The 27,135-nt window shown below is 36.0% G+C and overlaps 1 protein-coding gene across 3 annotated transcripts in view; it reads left to right on the top strand.

The window, feature by feature from the left end:
- Positions 1-27,135, top strand: part of rev3l (REV3 like, DNA directed polymerase zeta catalytic subunit) — a 73,593-nt gene that overhangs the window by 44,008 nt on the left and 2,450 nt on the right. For all 3 annotated transcript variants that reach the window (XM_058755029.1, XM_058755030.1, XM_058755031.1), the window contains 19 exons: positions 21-3,873; positions 3,958-4,826; positions 5,523-5,611; positions 5,733-5,858; positions 6,054-6,246; positions 7,750-7,861; positions 9,036-9,151; positions 9,571-9,689; positions 9,778-9,896; positions 10,207-10,348; positions 13,340-13,584; positions 13,735-13,843; positions 14,438-14,644; positions 17,247-17,356; positions 19,116-19,230; positions 19,354-19,491; positions 19,632-19,822; positions 24,921-25,167; positions 25,918-26,133. In XM_058755029.1, coding sequence (XP_058611012.1) covers positions 21-3,873; positions 3,958-4,826; positions 5,523-5,611; positions 5,733-5,858; positions 6,054-6,246; positions 7,750-7,861; positions 9,036-9,151; positions 9,571-9,689; positions 9,778-9,896; positions 10,207-10,348; positions 13,340-13,584; positions 13,735-13,843; positions 14,438-14,644; positions 17,247-17,356; positions 19,116-19,230; positions 19,354-19,491; positions 19,632-19,822; positions 24,921-25,167; positions 25,918-26,133 — 7,316 coding nt within the window. The remainder of the gene's footprint in view (positions 1-20; positions 3,874-3,957; positions 4,827-5,522; positions 5,612-5,732; positions 5,859-6,053; positions 6,247-7,749; positions 7,862-9,035; positions 9,152-9,570; positions 9,690-9,777; positions 9,897-10,206; positions 10,349-13,339; positions 13,585-13,734; positions 13,844-14,437; positions 14,645-17,246; positions 17,357-19,115; positions 19,231-19,353; positions 19,492-19,631; positions 19,823-24,920; positions 25,168-25,917; positions 26,134-27,135) is intronic.

The following is a 27,135-nucleotide window of genomic DNA, read 5'->3' on the forward strand; positions in this document are numbered from 1 at the left end:
ACTTGTCATGTTTCCTGTAGATTCATCACTAACAGACAAGGAATCCCGGACACGCTCATCTCTAAAAGCAACAGACAAGATCCTTGGTAGCAGAAATGTTTTTCCAAATGAAGCTGTTCGTATGGAGCCACCATCTTCTGCTAAAATTGTTATTGAATACAAATGTGCTGAGCAGAAACTCAATCAAGAGGATTTAGCAGAAAGGCAATTAAAAAGTGAAGAGGCAAATGAATATTCAACTGGATTAAGAGTTAACAAAGAGGTGCCATATATTCCACCAGTTAAACACCCAATTACTTTTAAGACAGCAAATATACCTAAACTTGGTGCTGAAAAAATAGGTGTGCACTCTTTGTACACGGATGAAAACCAAGCCACTGGCCTTAATCAGCTAGATCCTGATGATTCAATTTTTGGAAACTCTAAGCTTGCCCAGAGCATTAAAAATTATACCAGTATTAAAAATGTGGAAAAGAACCATTTATCCATCCCCGAGAATCACAAGAGCTTCTTTGTATGTTACTCTGAGCTGATGAACTGCCCCACCAAGACTGAAATGCAACTCAGTCCAAATGACTGCAGAAGACCTGTGATAAGTTTCGACCAGACACAAAGCCCTTTGGAAGAGAGCCAATCTTTGGGCCCTCAAGAAGGTGAGACAGGACAGGATAAAAAAGAGGAAGATGTCAGCAAACTGAAAATAAAATATGAGGATTACCAAGAGAATAAAACTGAGAGGACCATTGTGGCACAACAGGAGGCACACTACAAATTTTTCCCCAGTGTTATTCTGTCTAATTGCCTGTCCAGACCAATCAAGAAACAGACTGGGAGCAAGACTGGGGATAGTTGCTCTACCTTAGACCATCCTGAACAGCGAAGGTCAAGGTTAAAGTTGATCAAAAAGAAAACAACATTGGGTCAAAAAAGGGTAAGTCCTGTGAGGATAACATCTCCTATGAAAGAGGAAGCCACAGCACTTCTTTCCAACGCTCTAGGCTCTCTTAAACGGAAAGAAACGGATAAGGAGGTTGACATGGAAACTTCAGATCCACCAACCATTGAAGGTTTGATTAAGAACTCAGTAGAGGATGAACTTGCAGATATTCCTACCAAAATCTCTTGCATCAAGGTGTCCAGTTTACCAGGTAGCAAATATACCTTGCGGGCAAAAAGGAAAATGAGTTATGACAGTGAAAATGGAGATCAGGCAAGTTCTGGTTCTTTCAAACAAACTTTGGTGCAACATGAAGGCCTTAAGGGCAAAGATCATGTCTTCAGCCAAAAAAAGAGGAAACTGACTAAAAAAGAGCCACCAATCATCATTAAATATATAATTATTAACAGATTCAAAGGTCAGAAGAACATGTTAGTGAAGATTTCTAAAATTAACGCTGATGAAACTTGCACAGTTTTAACACCAGAAAAGCTTGCCGAATACAAAAAGCTCGCTCCCCTCAAAGAATTCTGGCCCAAAGTGCCAGAGTCTGCAGCAGTGAAGTACCCGCTACTTGAGCCAAAAGTAAAGAAATGTCCCAAACGAAAGGCTAAGGTGAACCCAGTGTCAAAGAGGGCCGGCACCTCTCCAAAATCTAGGTGTCCACGAGCTGGTCAGACTCGGAGGGCGAAGCATGCAAAAGCACTGATAACTTTACCGAAATTACCCCCTCCATGGCCTTGTTATGATGAGTTCACTGATGACTGCTGTACAGAGTATTCTGATGTGATGGTGGAGTTGGGTTATTTGTCAGAAAGAGCCTCCAGTCCTACTGATTCAACCCCACCTAGATGTTGGTCGCCTACTGAGCCCTTACTGGGATCAAATTCAAATCTAATAAACCCACATAATGATCCATGCCTAGGTTCATCCTATCAAGTACTAGCTCCAAAACCATACCAAAGAGGTCTTTGGGATAGAAGCAGAACACCCAGGTCTAAAAGGACTTCTGCTACCAGCCCAAAAAGACAAGCTAATACTACAACAAAGTCAGTGAACAAAGATTCAGTGACAACTGTGGATTCACAGAGGAAAGGTATTCGAGCAGCTTCAAGGAGACATAAGAAACGTTGTGAAAGTATTGAAGGAATTGTTCTGGAAGATGACACATCTACCTCTCAGAAAGACAGGATGCTGAATGAGAAGCAAGTCCCAAGAAAAAAGCAGGTCCAAGGTGAGGAGAGTGATAATTCACAGGCTCCACATTCAGTTAACAGTGCACCTATTACTTCCTCACCTGATGACTTAACTCCTTATCAACATCCCAGTTCTCTAAAAAGCAGTCAAGAGGACTTTACTATCAGTTGTTCAGGCTCTCAAACAAAGGTCACCAGCACTGGAAAAAAATCAAATCAAGATGTTGTTTTTGTCTTCAATACCATTGCCTCAAATGACTCACAAAAAGACTCACAGATTGTCCTCAATCCCTGTATTGAAAAATCTCTAAATCATATGCTTTCCCCATCCACCAAGACGGTAGGACATCCATGTTCCGTCATCACATACAGCAGTTCCAATTCAATATCACAAAATATGAGTCAAGATGAGACTATCACAAAAAATCTATATAAATTCAAATCAGATGTCTCTGGCCATGAAGAGAATCCCAGAACTGTACAGCATTTACAGTCAACCAGAAAAACGACCATAAAATCAAGAAGACCGCAAACAAAAAAGAAAGATACCATAACTTTATTGGAGTCTGTCGATTGTAGATCCTCCCTTATGCCCTCTGCTAAGAGTGCAGTTAAAGCTGGATTTCACACAGGTCTTACGTTGTCCTCAGACCCTAAAATTGATGAAATGTGTGTTCCTGAGTTGCCTTCTGGGCTCGCTGTCTTGAAGGAACTTCTCCAGAAGAGGCAACTCAAGGCAGGACAGGAACCACATGAAAGCGATCATGTGACTGAGGATATGTCTTCTACCAGTCAACCTACAGATACTCCCAAAACAGCCAAATCTAAAACGGCTCATTCATCAACATCAAGAAAACCAAGGGGTGCAAGAACTAAAGTGCCAAAAGAGTTACAGTTCAAAATCAGAAGTAATAAAATGAAACGGGATGATTTGAGAATTGACCATCTTTCATCAGATGACAGTCCTGTGTTTTTCTCTGACCCTAGCTTTGACAGCTGTTGCTCTATGGAAGATAGCTTGTCCCCAGAGCTCCCAGACAATTACAGCTTTGATATCAATACCATTGGGCAAACAGAGTTCTCCTGTCTTTATTCTGGTAACCAGTTTGTGTTAACTGATAGGAACTTGCCTCAGAAGTTTCTCAGTGATGTCAGTCAGGAGGCAATCATTGCCCTTGTTGGGTTAGGTGACAGGACACAAAAAGTGTTTGATGTTGATGAGAGCAGCAAGCATGAACAGGACTGGCATAAGTCTGGGGCTCTTAGTCCAGAACTGTTTGATAAGTCATTTTGTGAAAATGGCAAAGTTTATCCCAATAAGGTATCTCTTGATTCAGAAAAGATCTTTAGCAAAGATTGGGGGGGCTCTTTAGGTAAAATCCATGGCCTTAGCCACTTTCAGGACTTTCACTGTGAAAAGAAAGATGTGTTGCTTGACCCAGAGCCCTTTTCCCCCCTTACTTCTGCTTCTTTTGCTTATAGTGGTGTTTCCCCAAATAGTGATCCCCTAGATGGCAGTTCAGCAACACCAAGCAGTTCCCCACAGTCCATCAACTCGCTGTCCCAGCTGAAAAATGGAGGTCAGAGTTCAAAGAGTGGGGGAACTCACATTCTCAAACCTCTCATGTCTCCACCTACTCGAGAAGAAATCTTAGCTACTCTAATGGATCTGGACCTCTCAGAAGCCACCTACCAGGAACCATTCTGCAGTGACCCATCAGATGCACCCTTGAAGTCTAGGTAACATTTATAATGGATCACCTGCATGGGTTTTGTTTTTGTATATTCTTTAAAGTTACTGTTTTCTTTTTGTTTTTTTCCCAGGGAGGTTGGTGGTCGGAAGTTGATTTTGGAAACCAGGTTGGCGAATGAACTAGTTGAATTTCATGGAGACTTATCTCAAAACGGCTTACAGTTTTGGAAAATTGCGTTTTCTGCTATGACAAATCAAGCCTCTGCACCAAACAATGGGTGTAAATCCTCTATACTGACCAAGGACCAAAACCCATTTTCTGGCAGTGATCAAAAAGTGATTATGCTTCCCTGCAAGTGTGCCCCAAGTCGAGAACAGGTGCAGCTCTGGCTGCAAGCCAAAAAACAGTATGAGTGCCTTCAGAGTGATAGGAAACAAGTGGGTGGCCAGACAACTGTGGAACTTGGTACATATGAAAGGACCTCACCTCAAAATGAGGACTCTAATTTACCATCCTCAGAGAGTCATGATAAAAGGTGGAAGAAAAATGATGAAAAGGCTTCAGAGTTGCAGAGTATCAGTAGGAATGGCTTAAGTTTACCACTCCATATTTCACCAGTTAAAGCAGCTTCATCTAACAGTAGCCCTAAGAGTACGAAATGCATCTTGGACATAGAAACAAACAAAGGTTGTCAGATCACTTCTCCAAATTCTCCTGATCTTTCTACATTGCAACAAAGGCCTGCTGAGATTAAACAAGATGAGGACAAGGAGGATTTGACTGATGTATTACAATCCCCCAGCTTGGACCAGTCTCAAAATCTCAATGACACATCACTTGAAAATGTACAGCCAAAGGAGCTCTTGAGTCCATCAGTTTTTCCTGTTACGCACCTAGATTCTGATGTCAAATGCTCTTACCTGCTCCATAGCACACCTGTCCACCGGAGAAGCTACATTGATGACGATGGGTCTAGCTACAGTCCAATAAGAAATGAAGGTAAAGTTTTATGGTTTTTCTTGAAAGCTTGAATGTTTTAACTAAGTTGTTCAGCTCTGTTATCTATAATGGGTTCCCAAGCATTTTCAGACTGGAACCCACCTAGAGAGGTAAATCCTTTTGTGCCGATGGGGTTGACATAGGGCTTGGCAATAAACAATATCATATTGTGATCATTATCAAATTTGCCAATGACGATGATAAGCTGTGGACATTTTACTCAATTGGGATTAATCTATCAGTCTATAACAGCAGAAATAAATGCGACAACAGCCAGTCAGTGCATTTCACTAATAGGGCTGCATGTTCTGCTTTTTTCTGTGTGAATGAATGGCGTAGTTTTGTCTGCTACCCAGCTACACATGAATTTTATTACGATAGCTCTTTGACAGTCTCTTCTCTGTGTATTTGACAGTAGCTTTTCTCAAATGAAACAGTGAAACTCAAACATCTTCATGGCAAACTGCCAAAATAAAAGTTTGGTTTAATTTAAAGAAATTATGACATAAATATTACTATTGTACTATTACTATACAATTATAGTTGCTGATAATTGTGAATCAGTCATGCTTACTTGTCTTATGCAGTCATGCTTACTAGACTTTTTTATAGACTTTTATTTCCAAAAAAGGTGACTACTAAGCTTTTACATTTATCTTCTCATTGCAAAATTCTTTTGGATCTGTTTTTGTATAGACATAGAGCCCAGATCACAGCGACTACATCAGAAGGGTAACAAAAACAAAGATGCTTTACGGAGAGTTTTGCTTACCACACAAATGAAGGTCAGATGAATTTATTCAGATGAAAGTTAATGAATTTATGAATCTCCTGAAGTTTCAATCTTATAATCCTTGTTTAGTATTGTATAGGGTTTTTATAGCACATGCATTATATCCCATACAGAATCAGCTTAACACTATGAATGTTCCGAAAAGAGAAAACTCCCAGATTGAGGGACCATCAATCTGTAATTCATATGGCTTTAAAGTCAGTATGCAGAACTTGCAGGAGGCCAAAGCATTGCATGAGGTAGGATCTTCTTTTGACTGTTTTAGTAAGAACTGCTTTCATTAAACTGAGTGATTAATCAAACTTACATAAACACGTAAAATTCCGTTTTAACAAAGGGGGAAAAAAAGCTTCATGTCACATGGTTAGAAACTCAAGTTTATTTTTATGGGATTTCAACTGATCTCATCTTACGTTTTTATCTCCCTGCTATAGGTACAGCACCTCACAGTGATAAGCATGGAGCTTCATGCAAGGACTCGTCGTGACCTTGAGCCTGACCCTGAATTTGACCCAATTTGTGCTTTGTTCTACTGCCTCAGTTCTGATGTCCTTCTCCCAAATTGTGACACTTCCCAGATGACAGGTGCCATTGTCATTGATAAAGATTGTTGTTCTTCAGCTCAAGGTGAGATTGGTGTTGTTTGTTTATTACTGATGTGTGTACCAATTGTAATTGTAAATTGTAAAAAAAAAAGCACATAACTATAAATCAACTTAATGTTGATCAGAGATGTGTTTCCCGTACAACATAACTCGCTGATTAACCACCTTAGTATGATGCATTGTAGTGGAAATGAACTTTCTAGTCACGACTTTTCCCAAACACTGTTGCATCTTTAATGTTCAAACCACATTAGTTCAAGGGCCATTGTTAATGACTTGTGCTAAGTAATTGATTTGAGATCTCCGAGATGCTGCTGTGTTGATGGCACCTGATGACTAATTTACAGTTTTACCTTTTTTCTTTTTTTTTTTGTTCCCTGTCATTTTGCTTTATTTGATGTTTGATTCATCACAGTTTCCCTCGTACGTCATACTGTGGGGTTCCCTTCATGGGAATTATGCACATGCGCATTCTTTAAAAACACTGCTTATTGATGCTGCACTAAAATATATAGATTCAAATTTGTATGTATTTAAATAGAATGGAAGATATCGATTGTAACTTGAAACTTGCGACCATAGTTGGCTAACGATGCTTTTGGGAAACTCTGTCCTTGCTGGTTAATGTTGAATCACCAAAACAATTATGCCATGTAATTGACACAATTTTTGGTTTTGGGTTAAATATCCCTTTAATCTGTCCAGCAGCCATTTAGCCAATTAATGAGAAATTTTCTTTGATCTTTTGACATAAAAGTAGTCATTGTCATATTTTAAGACTGTATTTTTAATATTATTGCCTGTGTGTGCAGTGGTTCTGTTATTTTGGAGAATCTGCGTTTTGTTGAAGTCAACAGGTTTTACTTCTAGACCTACCAATCTCTGTTTAGTAATAGAGTTACTGTAATAGTTGATGTCAGCATCAACTTCCAAAAAAAAAAAATATATATTGTTTGCAAGTTGTTGTCTATGAAAGTTATTTCATGTTTCTCCTTTTCTCTAGACAGGGTGTTAAACTTAGTTAGCACATAGTGTTATAATTAGATTTATTGCACAGCATTCTACAATACATCATTCTGCTTGGTTAAAAGACATTCTAAGGACTTTTAATTTTTGTTTAATTTTCATCAACTGAAGTAGTTCCAGGTCTTACTCTTGACCTAATTGGTTACATACTGTATTTACTTTTACATGTATTCATTTAGCAGATACTTTTATCCAAAAATTACTTGCAAATGAAATACATCTGCAATTTACACAATGCCAATTTAAGTGTAAACTAGTTAAGTACAGAAAGAGGTGAGATATTATAGTAAATGCCGTTGTTACATTTGCTGCATTACTTCACTTATAAAGTTTTGCTTCACATTGGCGTGTGCATTATTTTTCAATAATTCATGACTTACCTGATTATTTTTTTAGTCTTAACATTAGTATTAGTCCTAGTATGCATGATTACATATTTTGTATAGTGTTTAGTCCGTCTATGTTGCAACATTTATTACCTGTGGTATTTTTACTTTAGCCTCCAGGAGCACAGCACCGTTGCTTTTTAAATCTGGTGTGACAGGACTGCCGGTGACCTATGTCAGTGATGAGAAGGAGCTTTTTGAAGAGGTCACAAACATTCTTAGAAAGTAGGTTAACAATGTATATTTTGGATATTCTTTCTTGTATGTAGGGCTGCTATCCACGGTTCAAGCCTCCGTTTCTAGGTCTAAAATGACGGTTTGGAATTAGCAATGGTAAGAGTATTTTAAGGACAAAAATCTGATGAATATCTTGAAGTACAACATCTGAACAATGTCTTAAGGTGTGGTAACCATAGAAAAAAACGGAATAATTCAGCAGCCTATCGTCATTTACTCCTTACATATAAAATTAACTTGTATATGCTGATATTGGTCAAATCTTTATTTAAATTTTAAAGAAATAATTCACCCAAAAATGAAAATTGTCATAAATTTTTATTCTTGAAGTTCTGAACTTTTGTTTTGTTTTTTGTTTTTTTCCTGTTGAACACAAAAGTAAAAGTTTGAAGTAGCTCTTCTATACAATAATATGTCATTGTTACCATTCTGTAATGCACCAAGCAGGACAAAAAGTCACTGAATATATTTTCTTCCACTACCATTCAGGAGTTGCACTCAAATTAAACTTTGAGTGGAGGGGCGATGATGATCTGTAAATATAAGCTTAAAGACAATAGACAACACACAGTAGAGTCCACAAATGGACCACAAAACCAGTCATAAGGGTCCATTCTTCGAAATCATCCGAAAGCTGAATAAATAAGCTTTCCATTTGATGTATGGTTTGTTAGGATCGGACAATATTTGGCTGAGATACAGCTATTTGAATCTTGAGGGTACAAAAAAAAAAGTCAAAATATTGAGAAAATCGCCTTTAAAGTTGTCCAAAATGAAGTTCTTAGCTATGCGTATTACTAATCAAAAATTAAGTTTTGATATTTACAGTAGGAAATTTACAAAATATCTTCATGGAACATGATCTTTACTTAATATCCTAATGATTTTTGGCATAAAAGGAAAATCAATAATGTTGACCCATACAATGTATTTTTGGTTATTGCTACAAATATACCTCAGCGACTTAAGACTGTTTTTTTGGTCCAGTGTCACAAATAGTATTCTCATTTTGTGTTCAACAGAAAAAAAAAACAGCACACTGGTTTAAAAAAAATATTAGGGTGAGCATGTTTTTACTGAATTTTGATGATGATGATGATGATAAGCTATACACCCAGTACAACAAATAAACTCATGAACCCACCAACCCCACCACCACTAGATATGACCCAGACATTCTGGTTGGATATGAGGTCCAAATGCACTCTTGGGGGTACCTACTGCAACGTGCATCAACGCTCGGTGTAGACCTGTGCCAGCAACTCTCCCGTGTGCCAGGTAAGGTTAGCTCATTTAGCAGTAGGGCACCTGTTTATTACATGTTTTTGCTTCACTATTTCACCATAAGAATTAGTTCCAAACAAAGCCGTAGCAGACAGCCTTTCTAAGCAACAAACAGCTTTTAATAGTGAGTTTTTTTTTTTTTTTTTTAATGAATCGAGTGGGCCAATGATTCAGTGACCCATTCATACAGACAGTCACTTGGTTTGTTTCTGAATGCATCAGCCATTCGAATGAATTGAATGAATGAATGACTCGCTCATTAAGACATACTGAAGGTTTTAGTTTTATGTTTACAGTATAATTTCATAAAAAAAAAACATTTTGTGGAGTTGAGGCAGGCCAGGTTTTCAGCCAAATTAGTTTTTTCGTATCCCTTTTCTCAAATGTTGTATTTGATGTCATTACTTTAACAGGAGATGCAAAAGAAAATCGGTTTATGGCAGAGAAAGACGAATATGGTGCAGACACTATGACGGAAATCCATATTGTTGGACGTGTTGTCCTCAACATGTGGAGGATTATGAAGACTGAGGTTCCCTTGAAATTCATACCCCAAGAATGCCAGAGCTAACACTGTTTATCTGAGAGAGTTTTATCAAGTGCTTCATGTATGTTTTCAGGCTTCATTGAATAACTACACTTTTGAGAATGTGGCTTTCCACCTCCTGCATCAGCGCTTTCCTCTCTACAGCCATCGCACACTCTCTGACTGGTTTGACCACAACACACACCTGCACAGGTGGGAATTGTTCTCGCATCTGTCAGATGCCTATTACTGGTCTTGTTGCAGGGTTGTTCCTATGAATATCATTGCTTCATTCATCTTTCAGATAGTTAAATTCAGAATTGAATCCTAGCATACTGATTCCTGCATATTGTACCATATACAGTGGGGCAAGAAAGTATTTAGTCAGATGTTAAATAAATAGATGTTAAACATCAGTGCATTTATGGGATATCATTTTTGCACTATGCATGTGATATTTCTGGTCATACAAACAAAATGGTGTTTATTACATTTTGTGTGTGTGTTCTGTTGTTTGGGTCAGGTGGAAAGTGGTGGATCATTATGTGAGCCGTGTGTGTGGCACAGTCCAGTTGCTCCAGCAGCAGGATATTATCGGCAGGACAAGTGAGCTGGCACGCGTGTTTGGAATCCAGTTCTACCACGTGCTAACCAGGGGGTCACAGGTAAACATCCATCTAAAACCTGTCACACAGATGCCTTTAGCTCTCTGTCCGATCACAATATACAGTACAATTGTGATCAGAATTGGTAAATATGAGCAAAGAAGTCTTTGAAAATAAATCTGCGTTGTGTATCCTTTTGATATTTCATTAAAAGATTCCACAAAAGTCTAACCTTTCATTGAAGTAAAACGATGGGAAAATCTCATAATGAAATGTTTTTATCCATTGCACAGCTATTTGCCACTTTTTGCAACTTCCATTTGCCAAGATAGCACTGAATCTTCTCCTATAATGCCTGATGTGGTTGGAGGACACCTGGCAAGGTGTTCCATACAGAATCTCTCCAGATTCTTTCAATTCCCAAGTCCCATGTTGTTGCCGCTCCTCTTCAGTTCACCCTACTAATTTTCTATAGGAATAGGGTCAGGGGAATGGGATGGCCATGGCAGATCATTTTGTGTTCAGTGACTCATTTTTGTGTTCAATGTTTGTTTTGGATCACTGTCCAGACAGAAGACCCAGCCATGGCCCATGATAAGATTTGTTGCAGAGGCAGTGGAGGTTCTGAATGTTTTTAATTTTTTTTTTTTTTTTTTTTGGTATTTAATAGAAAGACAGTTTGCAATCTTAAATATTTTTTCACTTTGTATCATTGAACATAAAGATGGTATATTTTAAATATTTATTTAATAGCATCTTTTTACTAAATAATAATACTTATACTGATAGATTTTTTTTTAAATCAATTTCTGGGAATTAAATGAGTGAATATTGCCATTCAACATTACAGTAAAATTTGTGATATAATTTTTAACATTTTAATAGCCATAAACTGCTACAAAACATTTTTCTTCTTTTAAATAAACTTAATTCAAGTTTGTTGTATATAGTAATGTTTCGGAGTTGTTGTTTTTGTGCTTTCATTTTCACAATTTTCAAAATTTCAATTACCAGTTAATGCAAGGATCGATCCTCTCAGAACAACATCAGTATTGCTTATCATTGAGACAAGCATGTTACTGACAGGATAAAAAAAGGCAGCCAGACGGAGCGTGAAACATGCAAGCATCCTGTGAATTTCACGTGTCATGACCATCAGTGGCTGATCATAGTCACTTTTACATTTACATTACATTTAAATTTAGTCACTGAGCAGACGCTTTTATCCAAAGCGACTTAGAAATGAGGACAATGGAAGCAATCAAGATCAACAAAAGAGCAATGATATGCAAGTGCTATAACAAGTGTCAGTTAGCGTAACGCAGTACACACAGCAAGGTTTTTTTATTATTATTATATAATAAATTAAAAGAAAACAGATCAAATAGAAAAAGAATAGAGCAAGCTAGTGTTAGAGGCCTTTTTTTGTTAATTGTATAATAAATTAAAAGAAAACAGATAGAATGCAAAAAGAATAGAGAAGCTAGTGTTAGTTGTTTTTGTTTTGTTTGTTTTTTATATAAAGAAAACAAGCAGTAAATGAATAGAGTGCAAGTCTAAAAGGAGCAAGTTTTTTTTATATATAGAATAGAATTAGAATAGAGAGTGCTAGAGTTAGTGGGTCACATAAAGATGGAAGAAATGTGTTTTTAGCTGATTTTTGAAGACGGTTAAGGACTCAGCTGCTCGGATTGAGTCGGGCAGGTCATTCCAGGAGGGAACAGTTAATTTAAAAGTCTGTGAAAGTGATTTTGTGCCTCTTTGGGATGGCACAAATAAAGCGACGTTCACTTGCAGAACTAGCTTCTAGAGGGCACATAAGTCTGAAGTAATGAATTTAGGTAAAGGGGTGCAGAGCCAGTGGTGGTTTTGTAGGCAAACATTAATGTCTTTATTTTTTTTTAATTATATTTCTACTTTTATTCTTATTAATGTTAAAAACAGTTGTGTTGTGTAATATTTTTGTGAAAACCTGCGATGCATTTTTTTTTTCAGGATTCTTGAATTACAATGAATGAAAAAATAACAGCATTTATTTGAAATACTGCGTGCGTTCATGTGTTTGTTTGTTTTTTGTTTTGTTTTTTTTTTGGTTGGTTTTTTTGGTAACATTGTCAAAGTCTTTGCAGTCAATTTAATGCACCCTGAATGCATAATGAATAAGTGACACTAAATGTTTTCATATTAGTGATTATACCGATTTAAGTGTCATAAGTATAATATGACACAGTAACAGTTTTTAGTTTGTTTAGAGTTATAACTAAAAGTAATGACTTGAGATTGAAGTGTCATTTTGATAAATTCAGTAAGAACTGGTTTTTAAGAAGAACCATTTGTTTCGAAGTGAAGGCTAGAATACACAACGTGACTTTTGGCCTTATTTGCAGTCTGGAAGAGTCAACACTAGTTGACAAAAATCAGTCTGCAGATTGGGGAGTCATAGGAAATCACATAGTGGGCACTGACAACTGATTATTATTATTTTTTTTTTTCTAAACTTTTTTGGCCATGATTCCATCCAGCTGAAGAATCAGACATATTTGATATTTTGAGCCAGTTTTAGAACACACTTTCGTTTGTCATAAGTCTGCTAGAGACCTAGTACAATATGTGTATTGATAGGATATATGCCAAGTTATTGATCAAGTATTTAAAAAAACATTGGGTCTCATTCACTAATAATTTTCACGGATTATTTCTTATTTGTACATACAGGAGAACATTTCACAAATAATTATGCCAAATTCACAATAAACACCTTCAATACAGCCCCAGATTTTAGACCTGTCATTGGACAGCTGTACATGCTTATATCTGTGTTGTTATTCAATATATAAATTATATATAATTTATCTTTTTGTGAACGTTTGAACAGATTTTACGCACCAGCTTGTCAATAAACAAACATGTGAATGAGATCCAGTACTCCTTTTAATTCTTCAAAAAGAGAGATTCACAGATGTGTGTTATATTTAGGTTTTTAATGATTAGATTCATAAATACTTTTTTGCAGTTTTGTGTTAGTAGTCAATCTTTCTCCTCCCATTGCAGTACCGTGTGGAATCAATGATGTTAAGGATTGCAAAACCAATGAATTACATCCCAGTGACTCCAAGCACACAGCAGCGTGCCCAGCAAAGAGCCCCACAGTGCATTCCGCTCGTCATGGAGCCAGAGTCGCGTTTCTATAGCAACTCTGTTATTGTGTTGGATTTCCAGTCACTGTATCCATCCATCATCATTGCCTACAATTACTGTTTCTCCACCTGCCTTGGACGCGTTGAGAATCTTGGAACGTAAGCATGCTTTATATTTAGAGTAAAACTACATTAGATCTAGTGTTGTAACGTATATTAATGCAGTATTTCTATATATCCGCAGTATTTCTATATATCCACAGTATCTGTTTTGTGGTTCATTAGTGTTCATCTCTTCCACTCTCTCAGGTGTGATGAGTTCAGGTTTGGTTGTACATCTCTCAGAGTCCCTCCTGACCTCCTTTACCAGCTCAGAAATGACATCACCATTTCTCCCAATGGTGTCGCATTTGTTAAGGTAGTTCTGAGAATACACTGCCATTAATCTCTTTCAGTTAAACACCACCTACTTTTATGTGATCCTTAAATGGCATGTGATGAGCCATTTAATTTGGTAGTAGTAGTTGAAGTGGAATACTACTGTACTGGAGCTTGAATCCTTACTGTATACTGCACTGCCTACTATTTGGATATCGACAGGAGCTCAATTACACAATTAAACTACATTTTCTTATTTACATTTTCTTATTTACTAATTTACTTATTGCTGTTATAAAACAGTAGCCACAAGAATATGATGATTAACACCAGGGTTCAATGAATAATTAAAATAATGTAGCTAATATCATTGTTGATGTTGCTTCTGCTTTTGGTTACCAAGCATCATAAAGGTCATTCTATGAACAGAAACCGATATATAATGCATTGATTAAAAAAAATTCAAGATTCAACAGATCGGATTTATTTTTTTTAATTTATTTATTTATTTTTTTAACTTTGAACACATTTCATCCAGCCAGATTTTAGAGCAAAAACGGTCAATTTTATAATAATATCTTGTATACAATGCCTGTGTCCAAGTCGGCTCAACTCAAAGTCTCTGTGTGTTCAGTCATCAGTGCGGAAGGGTGTCCTGCCAAGTATGCTGGAGGAGATCTTGAAGACGAGGATCATGGTGAAGCAGTCCATGAAGGCGTACAAAAATGACAAAGCTCTATTACGCCTGCTGGATGCCAGGCAGCTTGGCCTTAAACTTATTGCTAATGTCACATTTGGTTACACTTCTGCCAACTTCTCAGGACGTATGCCCAGCGTTGAGGTGGGTAGTGTAACTTTACATTTTAAATCAGTGGTTCTAAACTGAATGGTTGCAACCCAGAAATGAGCCGCATGACATATATTTGAACACAGGCAAAAAGGAAAAACAACTAATTGTTTTGATGACAAAATAAATAGCCTGATCACCTTTTTAAAAGTTTTGATTTAAAATTTGCTCTCGGCCAGTAGGTTTTTGGCTGCTAAATTCAAGAAACTTTTACAGACTGAACTACGGTGGCCGAGAGAGCTCAACGCGCTGCAAATAGAAAAAAAACACCTGCAAATTAAGAAAACAACTTTGTCAATTTGTCAACACACAGCTCTGCAATTGCTCACAACACAACCAAATAAAGAAACCCACTGCAAATAGAAGAAGAAAAAAAAACTGCAAATAGGGATGCATGATACATCGGCCACCATGTCGTTATCGGCCAATAAATTATTATAATTTTTGTTCTGTTATCGAACCGATAAGAAAATTTGGTCGATATATTAAAGCCGATAAATAATGCATTATTTCCTGCAGAGGCACTTAAGATGCGCACTGTTCCCCATGATGGTTTTTAATTGTTTGAAATATTATTGGAATCACTTCAAAAAGGAAAATACAGTGAAGTGCAACATTATGCAAGTCTGTCATATTATAATGAGAACATTACTGTTAAATAATTAATGGACTCTTTGGGCGCCCGTGTTTTAGTACTTTGTTACGGAAAGAGCGCATCCACAACGGATCTACATATTCATGCACAGTTAAGTTCGCTTGTGCATTTGCAGCCTTTTGTGCAATTGTAGGTTGTAATATTGAGTTTATTTTATGCATATATATCTGATTTATCTCATAGGTCCATAGAATTTGGTTAAGCTAATAGATCGTTACTAGAGCGCTTCAGTGATCATCTTTAGCTCAGCGCATGCAGCTCAAACAACAGCGCACAACATTAATAACTATATGATTGGGACTATCATATATATAATATTATATTGAGAACATATTATTATAAAACGTTGTGAATTCTTTGGTTTAATTTGTGGTGTGTCAGCGAGTTGTTGCGGGGAGAGCGCATCCAGAAGTTACACATTCTGGTTAGCACGTAACTTAGTTCGAGTTCATTTGTGCATTTGCATCTTTTTGTACATAAGTTGTAATATTATGTTTAGTTTATGTTGTACAAATAGCTGATTAATCTCATATGATGAATTTCCTTGAGTTAAATAAGCTGCCAGCAAAACGCTTCTGTTTACCAGTGTTCATTCAGCTCAAAGTTTCATTGCACGCAGCTCGAACAGCAATGCACAACATCTATATCATATATATATATATATATATATATATATATATATATATATAATATAAAATATAAAATATTATAATGAGAACACTATTATAATAAAACGTTGTGAATTCTTTGGCTTAATTTGACGTGTTTCAGCGCGTTGGGGGAAGAGCCAAGATCACTTGCGCATTTGCGTCTTTTTGTGCATGTATAAGTCATAATATTATGTTTATGTTGTATAAATAAGCGCTTCAGTTTACCGGTGTTCATTCAGCTCATTAGCAGTGCATGCAGCTATTTGAAACAGTGGTATTAAGTTAATATACTACTATTTCAAAATCATTGATATATTAATTATAAGAACCACCACTTTTATTTTTATCATATTATTTTCATCAACAATATGGTTTAATTAAAATAATTTAATTGTCGGTGCGGAGGTTATTCCGTTCAATTTATCTATGGCACATGATTTAAATTTATTTTTTATTTATTTTTTTTACATGATTTTTAAATGTAACCGTTAAGTAATGTTGTCCAGTGACTTGTATGCATTATTTAAGCATTGTTTTATTTATTTGTACGGCTGCTTTGTTTGATTAATGTTGAAGTGTTTAATGCTTTTAATGGTGAGACTTTTTTTGTAATCGGGTTCAAAAATTATATGGATTTAGATTTATCGGCCAACATATCATCGGCATCAACATCGGCTTTCATTTATAAAGAGTTATCGGTATCAGCCAAAATTTTCATATCGGTGCATCCCTACCTGCAAATTAAGAAAACAACTTCATCAATTTGACAACACACGCACTGCAAATGCTCACAACACAACCACACAAAGAAACGCGCTGCAAACAAAAAAATTTTTTGGGTTGCGTTGTGAGCATTTGCAGCACCTCTGTCAAATTGATGAAGATGTTTTCTTGATTTGCTGGTGCTTTTTCTATTTGCATGTGTTTTCTGAAGTTGCAGCTCTCTCGGCCACCGTACTGAACACTAGTTAATAAGCAACTAGTTAATATTGAATAGTGTTCCCTAATCTAAAGTGTAGCTGATTTTGGTTTTTGAATGCTTATGTATGATAAATAATTTTAGGTTTACCCTTGATGTTTGACTGGAAGGGCCAGTCTTTCTTAATTGGTATGCAGCAGTGTTGTATGCACAATTTGCTAATGACCAAATATATAACTTAAAACCAAGTCAAATTTAAGACCCAGATTTTACATTGAACATCAAATGGTAACCTAATGCAGTTTGTGTGCATGATTACTATGTTGCCAAAGAAATCAGAGAACATATTCTGTCTCTCTCCTCACATACCAGGTAGGTGACAGCATTGTGCACAAGGCCCGAGAGACTTTGGAGAGAGCCATAAAGATGGTCAATGACACAAAGAAGTGGGGAGCACGTGTTGTCTACGGAGATACAGACAGGTAGAGAAGTAAAAACTGGCTCAATTAGTTCATTTCAATGTAGATATGACCTACAATGTTGCTGGCCAAGCAGGTGTGTTAATTTTATTATTATTATTTTTTTATTGGTCATTTTCCTCCACTTTGACTCATTCAGTCTGATTTACAGACCTTTTTCTTACATGAATGGTAAGCAATATAATATTACTAGATGAATTAGCCAAGAATAGTGCTGTTGCCCTATAAAACGTTGTTCATTGTTGTGGTGGGCCAAATGCAGTTCAGTTTTAAAATTTATGCTGCCTTCTGATTGATTTTTATGAAATTCCTGCTCTGTCTGGTATGTGAGAGTGTTCCTTAAAAACAGAACTCGGTGTCAAGTAGGGCTGAAACGATATAATAAAAAATAAATAAATAAAAAAAATTGTCGACAAATATTTTTGTTGTCGAGTAATCGCTTGATTTCACATGACCTAATGCAAGACACACCTGAAACTGAGCGGCGTTTGATGAATATGTAAATATATATTGCACACTTTCCTCTCAGTAACAAAATAAACACAACAAAAACTGACAGCAGTGTGAAAGCAGCAGTTAAAAATGCATCTGATTACAACGATGTGGATGTTTGCATGCGCTCTGCAGTTCAGTACTCAAGTAAAGTCTGTTAACATCATGTTTATTTATATAGTACTTTATGCAATAGCCTTAAATCAAGCAGCTTTACGGTATTAAACATGAAAACCCAGAGTCAGTGTCGCTTTCAGTTAGAATTACAACTTGATTTTCTGAAATAAAGCAGCTCTCCAGTGTGGAGCTAGCTAATGATAAAATGTTTTTACTAGTGGGGGAAAAATATTGAATTAAAGTGATTAGTTTGTTTTACAGAAATCATTATCATAACCCGATACCGTAGGCTATTTTAAGATTCTTATCACTTACAAAAGGAGATGTTAGGCAGAATGATGTGTTACTTTCCATGTAGCTAATTAAATGGTGAGAGAGTGTGTCTGTCATCTCGTTTTGTGTGCCAAATACATCTATTTGTATAATGAATTGGTAACACTTTAACTAATGTTAACAAATGATACCTTATTGTGATGTATTAATTAACATGAATGACCAATACATTTATTAAATTCATGTATTAATCTTTGCTAGTGTTGGTTAATAAAAATAGTTATTCATTGGTAAATGCACTGTGAACTAACATGAACAATGTTAAAAAAACACAACTTGTGATTTTTATAAGTGCATTAGTAAATGCTGAAATTAACATTAACCAAGATTAATAAATGCTGTAGAAGTATTGTTCATTCTTAGTTCATGTTAACTAATGTTAACCAATGAACCTTATTGTAAAGTGTTACCAATTAATTGTATAATAATTGTAATTACATAATATGCTTTTCTAAAGCTGAATTGACCTTTATGTTAGAATATGTATAACTTAATATTTTAACTAATTGCAAAAGCTGAATAATCAATCAAAGTCTACTGATTATTCAGTGGAATAATCGACGATTAGTCGATTAATCGGTCTAATAATCGTTAGATTAATCGATTATCAAAATAATCGTTTGTTGCCCTAGTGTCAAGTTAATATAACAGTGTTCATAAATAAGCAGACACTAATAACGTAAACATGTTCTCATTGGCTGTTATGTTGTGCAGTAGTTTTGCGTTCAGTGTGAACAGACAAATTGCTTGTCAGTGGAAATTTGTTGTTTTGTGCCTGCTTAGTACACCGTCTCTGATACCTGTCCGTTTCTCTTTTTAGTATGTTTGTGTTGTTGAAAGGAGCAACCAAGGAACAGGCATTTAAGATTGGTAATGAAATTGCAGAGGCTGTCACTGCTACCAACCCTAAACCTGTCAAATTGAAGTTTGAGAAGGTTTGTGAAGTGGTTTGTGTCTATAAGTGTACTCTGTTTTTGTTTTGAAGGGGAGCTCTTTTAAGCCATATGATTGCTGTATTCCAATTTTGTGACTGTCTGCGTTCTTGTGTGTTTGGGTAGGTGTACCTCCCATGCGTGTTACAGACAAAGAAGCGTTATGTTGGATACATGTATGAGAGCTTGGATCAGAACAACCCAGTCTTTGACGCCAAAGGCATTGAAACTGTACGTCGTGATGGCTGCCCTGCTGTTGCCAAGGTAACTAGCATTCCAAAATGATTATTTCCTTTTTGCCCAATCACTTGATAAAGTCCTGCTCCACCTATCATTCACATTGCAGTTGCAATGCAGTGTTTCTCAGCCAGTTGAGGTTAATGAATGAAATTCTATTATGTTAGATTCTGGAGCGATCTCTGAAGCTGCTTTTTGAGTCACGTGACATCAGCCAGGTGAAGCAGTATGTGCAGCGGCAGTGTGTGAAGGTGCTAGAGGCAAAAGCCAGCATGCAGGACCTCATTTTTGCCAAAGAGTACCGCGGCAGCGGATCGTACCGACCAGGGGCCTGTGTCCCTGCTCTGGAACTCACCAGGTGAGTAAGTGTATGTGTTTGAAAAGGTGGGTCAATGCCAAGTATGGATGTCATCTGAGATTAAAACTGAGATATTAACAGGTTATGGAAGACAGTGATGGCACTTATGTTTATTATTATGCAAAAAATTTGCAGTTGTGTTGTAATTGAGGTAAAGTGCACATCTATGTAATTTAGATTCTGAGCATTTCTACACTTTATTCAAGAGAAGGTAGAGTATTCATCTGATCACTATACACTGTATTATGTGTGAGATTACAGCAGACTATTTAGATGAAATGCTCATTTTAGCACTGTTCGTTTACCTGTTATCTTTTTAACACTGTTGTCAGAGACGTATAGGTAGTGTGTGCTTTTTTGCATTCCCCAGCAGTGTGGTCAGAACTAGAGTTTAGTTTGCCTTTGCCTATCAACACATAGGGAAAATATATTTACTCAAATACTGAGTAATCCACTATATTTACTCAATAAAATTGAGGTAACAATTTGCACTCACTTTGTTTGAGTAGATTCTATCCTATATATTGAGTAAAGAGTACCTAAATTTTACAGCTATGACAAACTAAAAGAAATTAGGTAATGTCTACCTAATATTTTTCATTAAATTACATAACTAATTACTTATAAAAATTGAGTAACATTAACTCTATTGTTAGTAGGCAACAGTTCATCACTGTAAAACCCAACAAGTTAGGGTAACAAACCGTTTGAGTAAACCGATTGCCTTAAAACATTTAAGTTTTTAAAACTAACAATTATGAGTGCTCTGAACTTATTTCAGTCAGACATCTACAGAAGATCTTATTGAGAATTAACTAAGGTTTAGATGTTGATTTATTGTTTCAATTGAAGTAACCATGTTAGAGATCAGTGTCTGCTTTAGTTGGGCTCTTGACCCTTGACTTCTGTGTTAGATGGGTTTTTTTTTTTTTCTCTGGTTGTTGTAACCATGTGTTCCTCGGACATATTTGTTACAGCTCAAAAGCCCAGAGGAAATGATCAGTAGTTGGTTGTCATATATTTATAATGACAATCATCTGTAAGTGAACTGATCTCATTGAGAGTGAGCACAGACTCGTTGTGTGTCTAATCTCTGGTTAAGTGAATGTTGCATTGATTATAGTAAAAGTGTTTCTGTGACAGTCAGTTAACAAAGGAGTTTCTAAACCGTTTTTCCACAAAAAGTTTCAGTCTATGGCAGCAATTGGACTCACACAGACATCATGAATCAGCTTGTGAACCTCAAAAATGGTGACCATTAAAAGAAAAGAAAAATCATGCTGCAATGCATGCTGGGTACTAGCATAGTACAAAACTTATCCATGGCTCCCAGCATGCATTGCAGCATGATTTTTATTTTATTTTACTCAGTTTTATTGAGTAAATATAGGGGATCACTTTTTACAGTAACAAGCATTAATATGTAAACACAAGTGGAGTATGTATGAGAGCACAGCACACCTTGATGAGGTTAGCATCACTTGAGCTGGTTTTAAGTGCTCCATGCAGTAAGCAGAAACAAGTTTTCCATTGTTTTTGTTATTCAAATTGACAAAGCAATAATGAAAATTAATAATTCTAAAAAGAATGGACAAAGTCTTTCTTTGCCTTTATCATCCCTACTTATAAGTGTGTTAAGTAAGAGGGTAAAAACACATAAATCACATTGGTATACTAAAAGTAGCATTTTTATAATGTAAAATAAATCATGTAAAATAGTGGTAAGTAAAACCAACCATTTATAAACATTCTAAACACTGTAAACATAGTAACACTCACTGCTAAAAAAAATCTTTCAAATGTAACACTACAGGACAAGAATTAAATGTATGGTATAAAAGCATATATGTTATTTTATTATATATTTATAGTTGTATTTATTAGAAAACAACATTTATTATAAACACCAAGCCTAAATGAAGCTAAACGGAATTACCAGTGTAATGTGTTATGCAGATAAACTTAACATACCTTACCCTGTCTTACAAGTAGGGGTGTATGGAAAGTATTCAGACCCCCTTAAATTTTTCACTCTGTTATATTGCAGCCATTTGCTAAAATCATTTGTTCTTTTTTTTTTTTTTTTTCTCATTAATGTACACACAGCACCCCATATTGACAGAAGAGTATTTTTGCAGATTTATTAAAAAAGAAAAACTGAAATATCACATGGTCCTAAGTATTCAGACCCTTTGCTGTCCCTGCAGCTGAAAAACACCCCCACAGCATGATGCTGCCACCACCATGCACCATTTTGTTATTGCAGGTTAAATGCATTCATGTCTTGTATTAAACAGTGTGTAAATACATCTAAATGCCACTTCAGATGCAGTTTCTGTGTTTCCTCTGCACTGAAAAGATTAATTTTGTTGATACTGATTTCATTTGCTTGGCAAAAGCCCAAATGTCTATTTCACTGATTAAATGTAAGAATTTGACTCCAAAGATAATGGACACTTTTAGGGAAAATGGCTTTATAAAGGTAAAAATGCCCATAAAATGTAAAAATCAGTTTAAACTTATTGGAAAAGATTACTTTCTATCAATGTGAACTGATCACCACACAGAACATGAAGAATATCAAAAACTTTAGGAGTCAGCTGTCCACGGTAGTCCTTAAGGTACCAGCACAATAACACACAGCAAAATATCGCCTGATAATCGTCATCGATAAAATACCAGAAAAAGTTAAAGGGGAGGAAAGATAAATCCCATGAATAAAACATTTTGCACAGTTTACTTGCAGGATATTTACAGAATTTGAAAAACATAAAAAAAATATATAATTTATATATAATTTTTCAATTAAAATATAATAATATAATGGATTTCTGTTATTTTGACAGGTAACATTTCTGATCTACAGCGTTTTTCCACTTCACCACATTAAATTATGTGAATATAGGGAAATGAGGAAATAAACATCTATTAAAAATAATTTGTTGCAAAAAAGACAGTGGATGAGAATAGTGATGGGGCGTCACTTTTTTGACTCTGAATAGCTCTAGAGTCGGTAGTTGTAGTTTATATTAATGCAATAAATATACATTTGGTTTTCCATGGTTAAACATTTTGTTCATAATCTTTAACCTTAAATCACGAAAACCTTACATCAAGAATAAACAAGTCAACGAGTGTACTTTTTTTTTTTTTTTTTGTATGTACTGAGAATGAAAAAAAAACAAACAAACCTTACTGCGTTAAGCTAACTGAGACTTGTTATAGCATTTGCATATCATTGCTCTTTTGTTGATTTTGATTGCTTCCATTGTCCTTTAGTCATTTAGCAGACGCTTTTATCCAAAGGTAAATGACTAAATGTACTGTATTTATTTTTTATATATTTAACACTCCAGTTCAAGCAGATTAAGACAAAGATCATGTGTGTTTAGCACCATCACCCGACCATTATAATGGGGTGAATTCATTCTTCCTCGTTTTATTTAATTCCAACCATGACTGTTTGTCGTGACTTCCTTTTGTGAAATTGGGTATCGTCAACAGTTAGGGAACATTGATAGCTACTCATTTCAAGGTAACTTCAGCACTAAATTGGACTAATTTGGATAGTCACACTAAAAGTGTGTTGTTTTGATAAGGGGAATTTAAGGCAACATGTCAGAGAAAAAATTAATAGTGTAATTGGAATTGATGAGACACGGTGGGATTTGGGAAAAGAAATGAGATTTCATGTGCATAATTACTCATGGAATATTGTTAAAATCATGGATTGTTGAAATCATCAAATTTTGATATAATTTTGTAATTTAGAAATCTAATACATTAGCGAGCCACCCGAATGACTGCTCAGCTGGAAAACACACATCTGATGAATCTTATATATGATGGGTTTGGTAAAAGTGCTTAGTTTAGAGGTGTGTTTATTCACAAATTTTATTGTTTTCAATATAAAACTTGGAATGATTTGTATTTATGAGTACTTTTTGAACATTTCCAGCACATAATACTGATAACCTTGATCATTTTGGTCCCTGTAATTGTGAAATGAAATTTCATCTCAACACTACACAGCATAAATGAGTATACCTCTGAACATAGATATATTTCTGTTTATCACTTTTAAAATTCATGGAAAGATAACAGTATTATATCATTTAAACATATACTTAATAAAAAGTATAGAAAATGTCACCGCATCTGCAAAACAAATAAATTTTGCTTTTGCTTAAATGAAGGGTTGGAAAAATGAATACGCTCTTTTGTAAATCCAACCATTAAATTCATCCATTGTGTAATGTTCTAGAATGTAGTATGTCCATAACTTAAAGAATGCTTCTCTGACTTTTCTTGGCATGGAGTTGTATAAGTTCAAGTTCAAATTGTCACATCTATCCTGTTTAACTCACATAAGTCACTGTCATGTTGAAAAAGTGCCTAATGACACAGGGAATGAGGAGAGGGCAGCATCTTCTGTTCCGTTACACATTTAGGTTGGTATGAGTGTCTTTTGCAGATTGAGTCGTAGTGCTGATTTGTGCCAAAATGCAACAATCTCAGCAAAGTTTAGTGAAGAATAATAAGGCTTAAGCCATACAAAAAAGACACTAACAGTAACAGGAAAAGCCAAACGTAGTACAAATCCAAATGAATATCTGCCTTTAATCACGTTCATTTGCTCTTACAATAGTCATCAGCAAAATGAATTTCAGGCTTAGTCAAATATTTTTGCAGGAGTAAATTAATTTACATAACCCCCCCCCCGCATTACATAATAATCCAGGGAAACTTGCAAAAAATAACAGTGTGCGCTCTGCAGACATTTTTACTGAGTGATATCAGGTTTGCACATTTGAATGCGTGTCTGTTTTTCCAGACAGAGCTCAGTTTATTGTCTGTACGCTGCAGGACTGCCTTACTGTACCTTAGACTGCTGCCTAGCAACACACCCATTAACAGATGCTGAAATTAGATCTGAGCCATAGTTGAGGGGGAATTCTGTCTTCTGTTAATATTGCTGCTGTTTATGTGTTCTGATTTGCAGGCTGAATATAAATGCTTTAAAATAACAGAAAAGTTGCGGTCCAAGATTTTTCTTTTTAATTTTGTTTTTGTTTTTTCTTTTCTGTCTGTCTCTCAGGCGAATGATGGCGTATGATCGACGTTTAGAGCCACGCGTGGGTGAGCGTGTACCGTATGTTATTGTGTACGGGATGCCAGGACTGCCGCTCATACAGCTGGTTAGACGTCCTGTAGAGGTACTGCAGGACCCCAGTCTGCGCCTCAATGCAACCTACTACATCACCAAGCAGATCTTGCCACCGCTCGCACGAATTTTCAACCTGATTGGAGTAGATGTGTTCAGCTGGTACCACGAGTTGCCGAGGGTTAGTTATTTGTCATTTTGTCTTTTAGCATATGCAAAATATAAACGATTAAGCTTGAAGTTGAAACATCATTCACCTTAAATGGGTGCATCTACAAGTAGTTCTTGTTCCTTTGTTACTGAATTATACTAGCTAGTATCTATATAAAGGCACCATCTGGTGGTAGGTAGGACTGCAAATGTGTAATGTTTTACATATTAAAATACTTTCACCTGTCCCAGTTTCGTATGCAGAGACAACTGTAAGTAAACCAGTAAACTCTCCTGAAGAGAAAAAATCGTTGTCTGGTTCTCAAATATTGCTTGAGCCAGTGTTGCTCTGTCGAGCTGGTCTGGCTGCTCAAACAGAATGGCGTGAATTTTGCATTCAGCTATTCAGACAAGTTCCCCTTCCTGGTGTCATGTCTGTGCCCTGCTGATCTTTTTAAATAATGACTGATTTCCCAAATACTGCAGTTTGCTAAGGACAACAGGTAGCGCCATACCAAACAAATGCCATTTGTTTGAGCCATTATTGCTGTGTCAGGCTGGTAATAATGTTCTAACTAATAGAGTGCAGAGAAGAACCACAGTGTTTGCGCAATTTATTTGTTTGTTGGGTATGAAAGTCAATCATATCGTTAACTAGGCATATACAAATTGGAGAAGGTATTTTAACATTTCAAAAAACTGCGTGCTTTACCTTTTTAAAAAGCACAGTTAAATGAAAAGAAATATCCAGTGAAAGTCTGTGGTGTTATTCACTGCATAGGTACAGAAGGCATGGAGCTCTGTGAATGGAGGCGGGGAGGAGGGCACAAGAAAAGGCACCATCTCTCAGTACTTTACAACGCTGCATTGTCCAGTTTGTGATGAGCTGACACAGCTAGGAGTGTGTGAAGGTTGTCGGGCTGAACCCCAACGTGTTGCGGTCCACCTACACCAAGACCTGCGGCTTTGGGAAAGCCAGCAAGACCAGCTCCTAAAGGTAAGAGGTCATGTTGTCTTAGTCTTAGAAGGCCATAAAATGCCATTTGATTCCATCATTCCAATACATTCTTCATAGCAACCTGTGTATGTGTTGCTCCAAGAGAGCAAACATACATTTGTGTTGTTCTTTTTTTATATTAATTTAGTCATACATTCATTTATACTGATTTATCATGTAATCATTTTATTACATTTTATCATATAATCATTTATAATACTACATTTTAAACAGATTCTTTCATTCATTGGTCATTAAATTATTATATTTTATTTTTCCATTGTTTCCAAAGTCTGAGCATTGAAACATGCAAATGAGATTATTCAATACTGTTAATGTCAATACTCTAATGTCTATTAATAACTTGGCAAATTTTGTAAATCATTATTACTTTGTCTCCAGGGGCCTGTTCTTCGTACGTGGATTACTCAGTTAGCTGGATTTTATTGTTGACGATTTGACATTATCCAGGATAGTCAAGTTCTCTGAAGCTCATCTTGGAGTTGATGTCATAGCAAGAACTTGGCTCAAACCTGGGGTGCGTTTCCCAAAACCATCATTAGCTAACTATGGTTGTTAGTTCCATTGAACTCTATTAGTAACGACAGAACTTGCGACCATAGTTGCTTTTGGGAAACGCACACCTGCTCGGAGCAGACATATTTCATGTAAACAGGGTTAGATTGTATGATTTTAAGTGAAGGTGATACTGAAAGTCTGTCCCAGTCACTGCTATTTTCTTACAAGTGTACCTTATTAAAGCAGGAAAGATAATAATTTAAAAAAAAAAAAAAATATATATATATATATATATATATATATATTAAAACGATGTGTAATCTATAATAGTAGAGGAATCCATAATGAGAGAGTCATTAAGGAATAGTTACCTTATAGTTTTATTGCAATCATACACACATTACGTAGTTTGTCTCTCAGCCATGCATTAATTTGAACAGTGTGCTTTTATGCTTGTGGCTTTGATGCATCGCAGGAGATGCA

This window comes from Onychostoma macrolepis, chromosome 20 (genome assembly GCF_012432095.1).
Source record: "Onychostoma macrolepis isolate SWU-2019 chromosome 20, ASM1243209v1, whole genome shotgun sequence".
In the NCBI taxonomy this organism is placed as follows: Eukaryota; Metazoa; Chordata; class Actinopteri; order Cypriniformes; family Cyprinidae; genus Onychostoma; species Onychostoma macrolepis.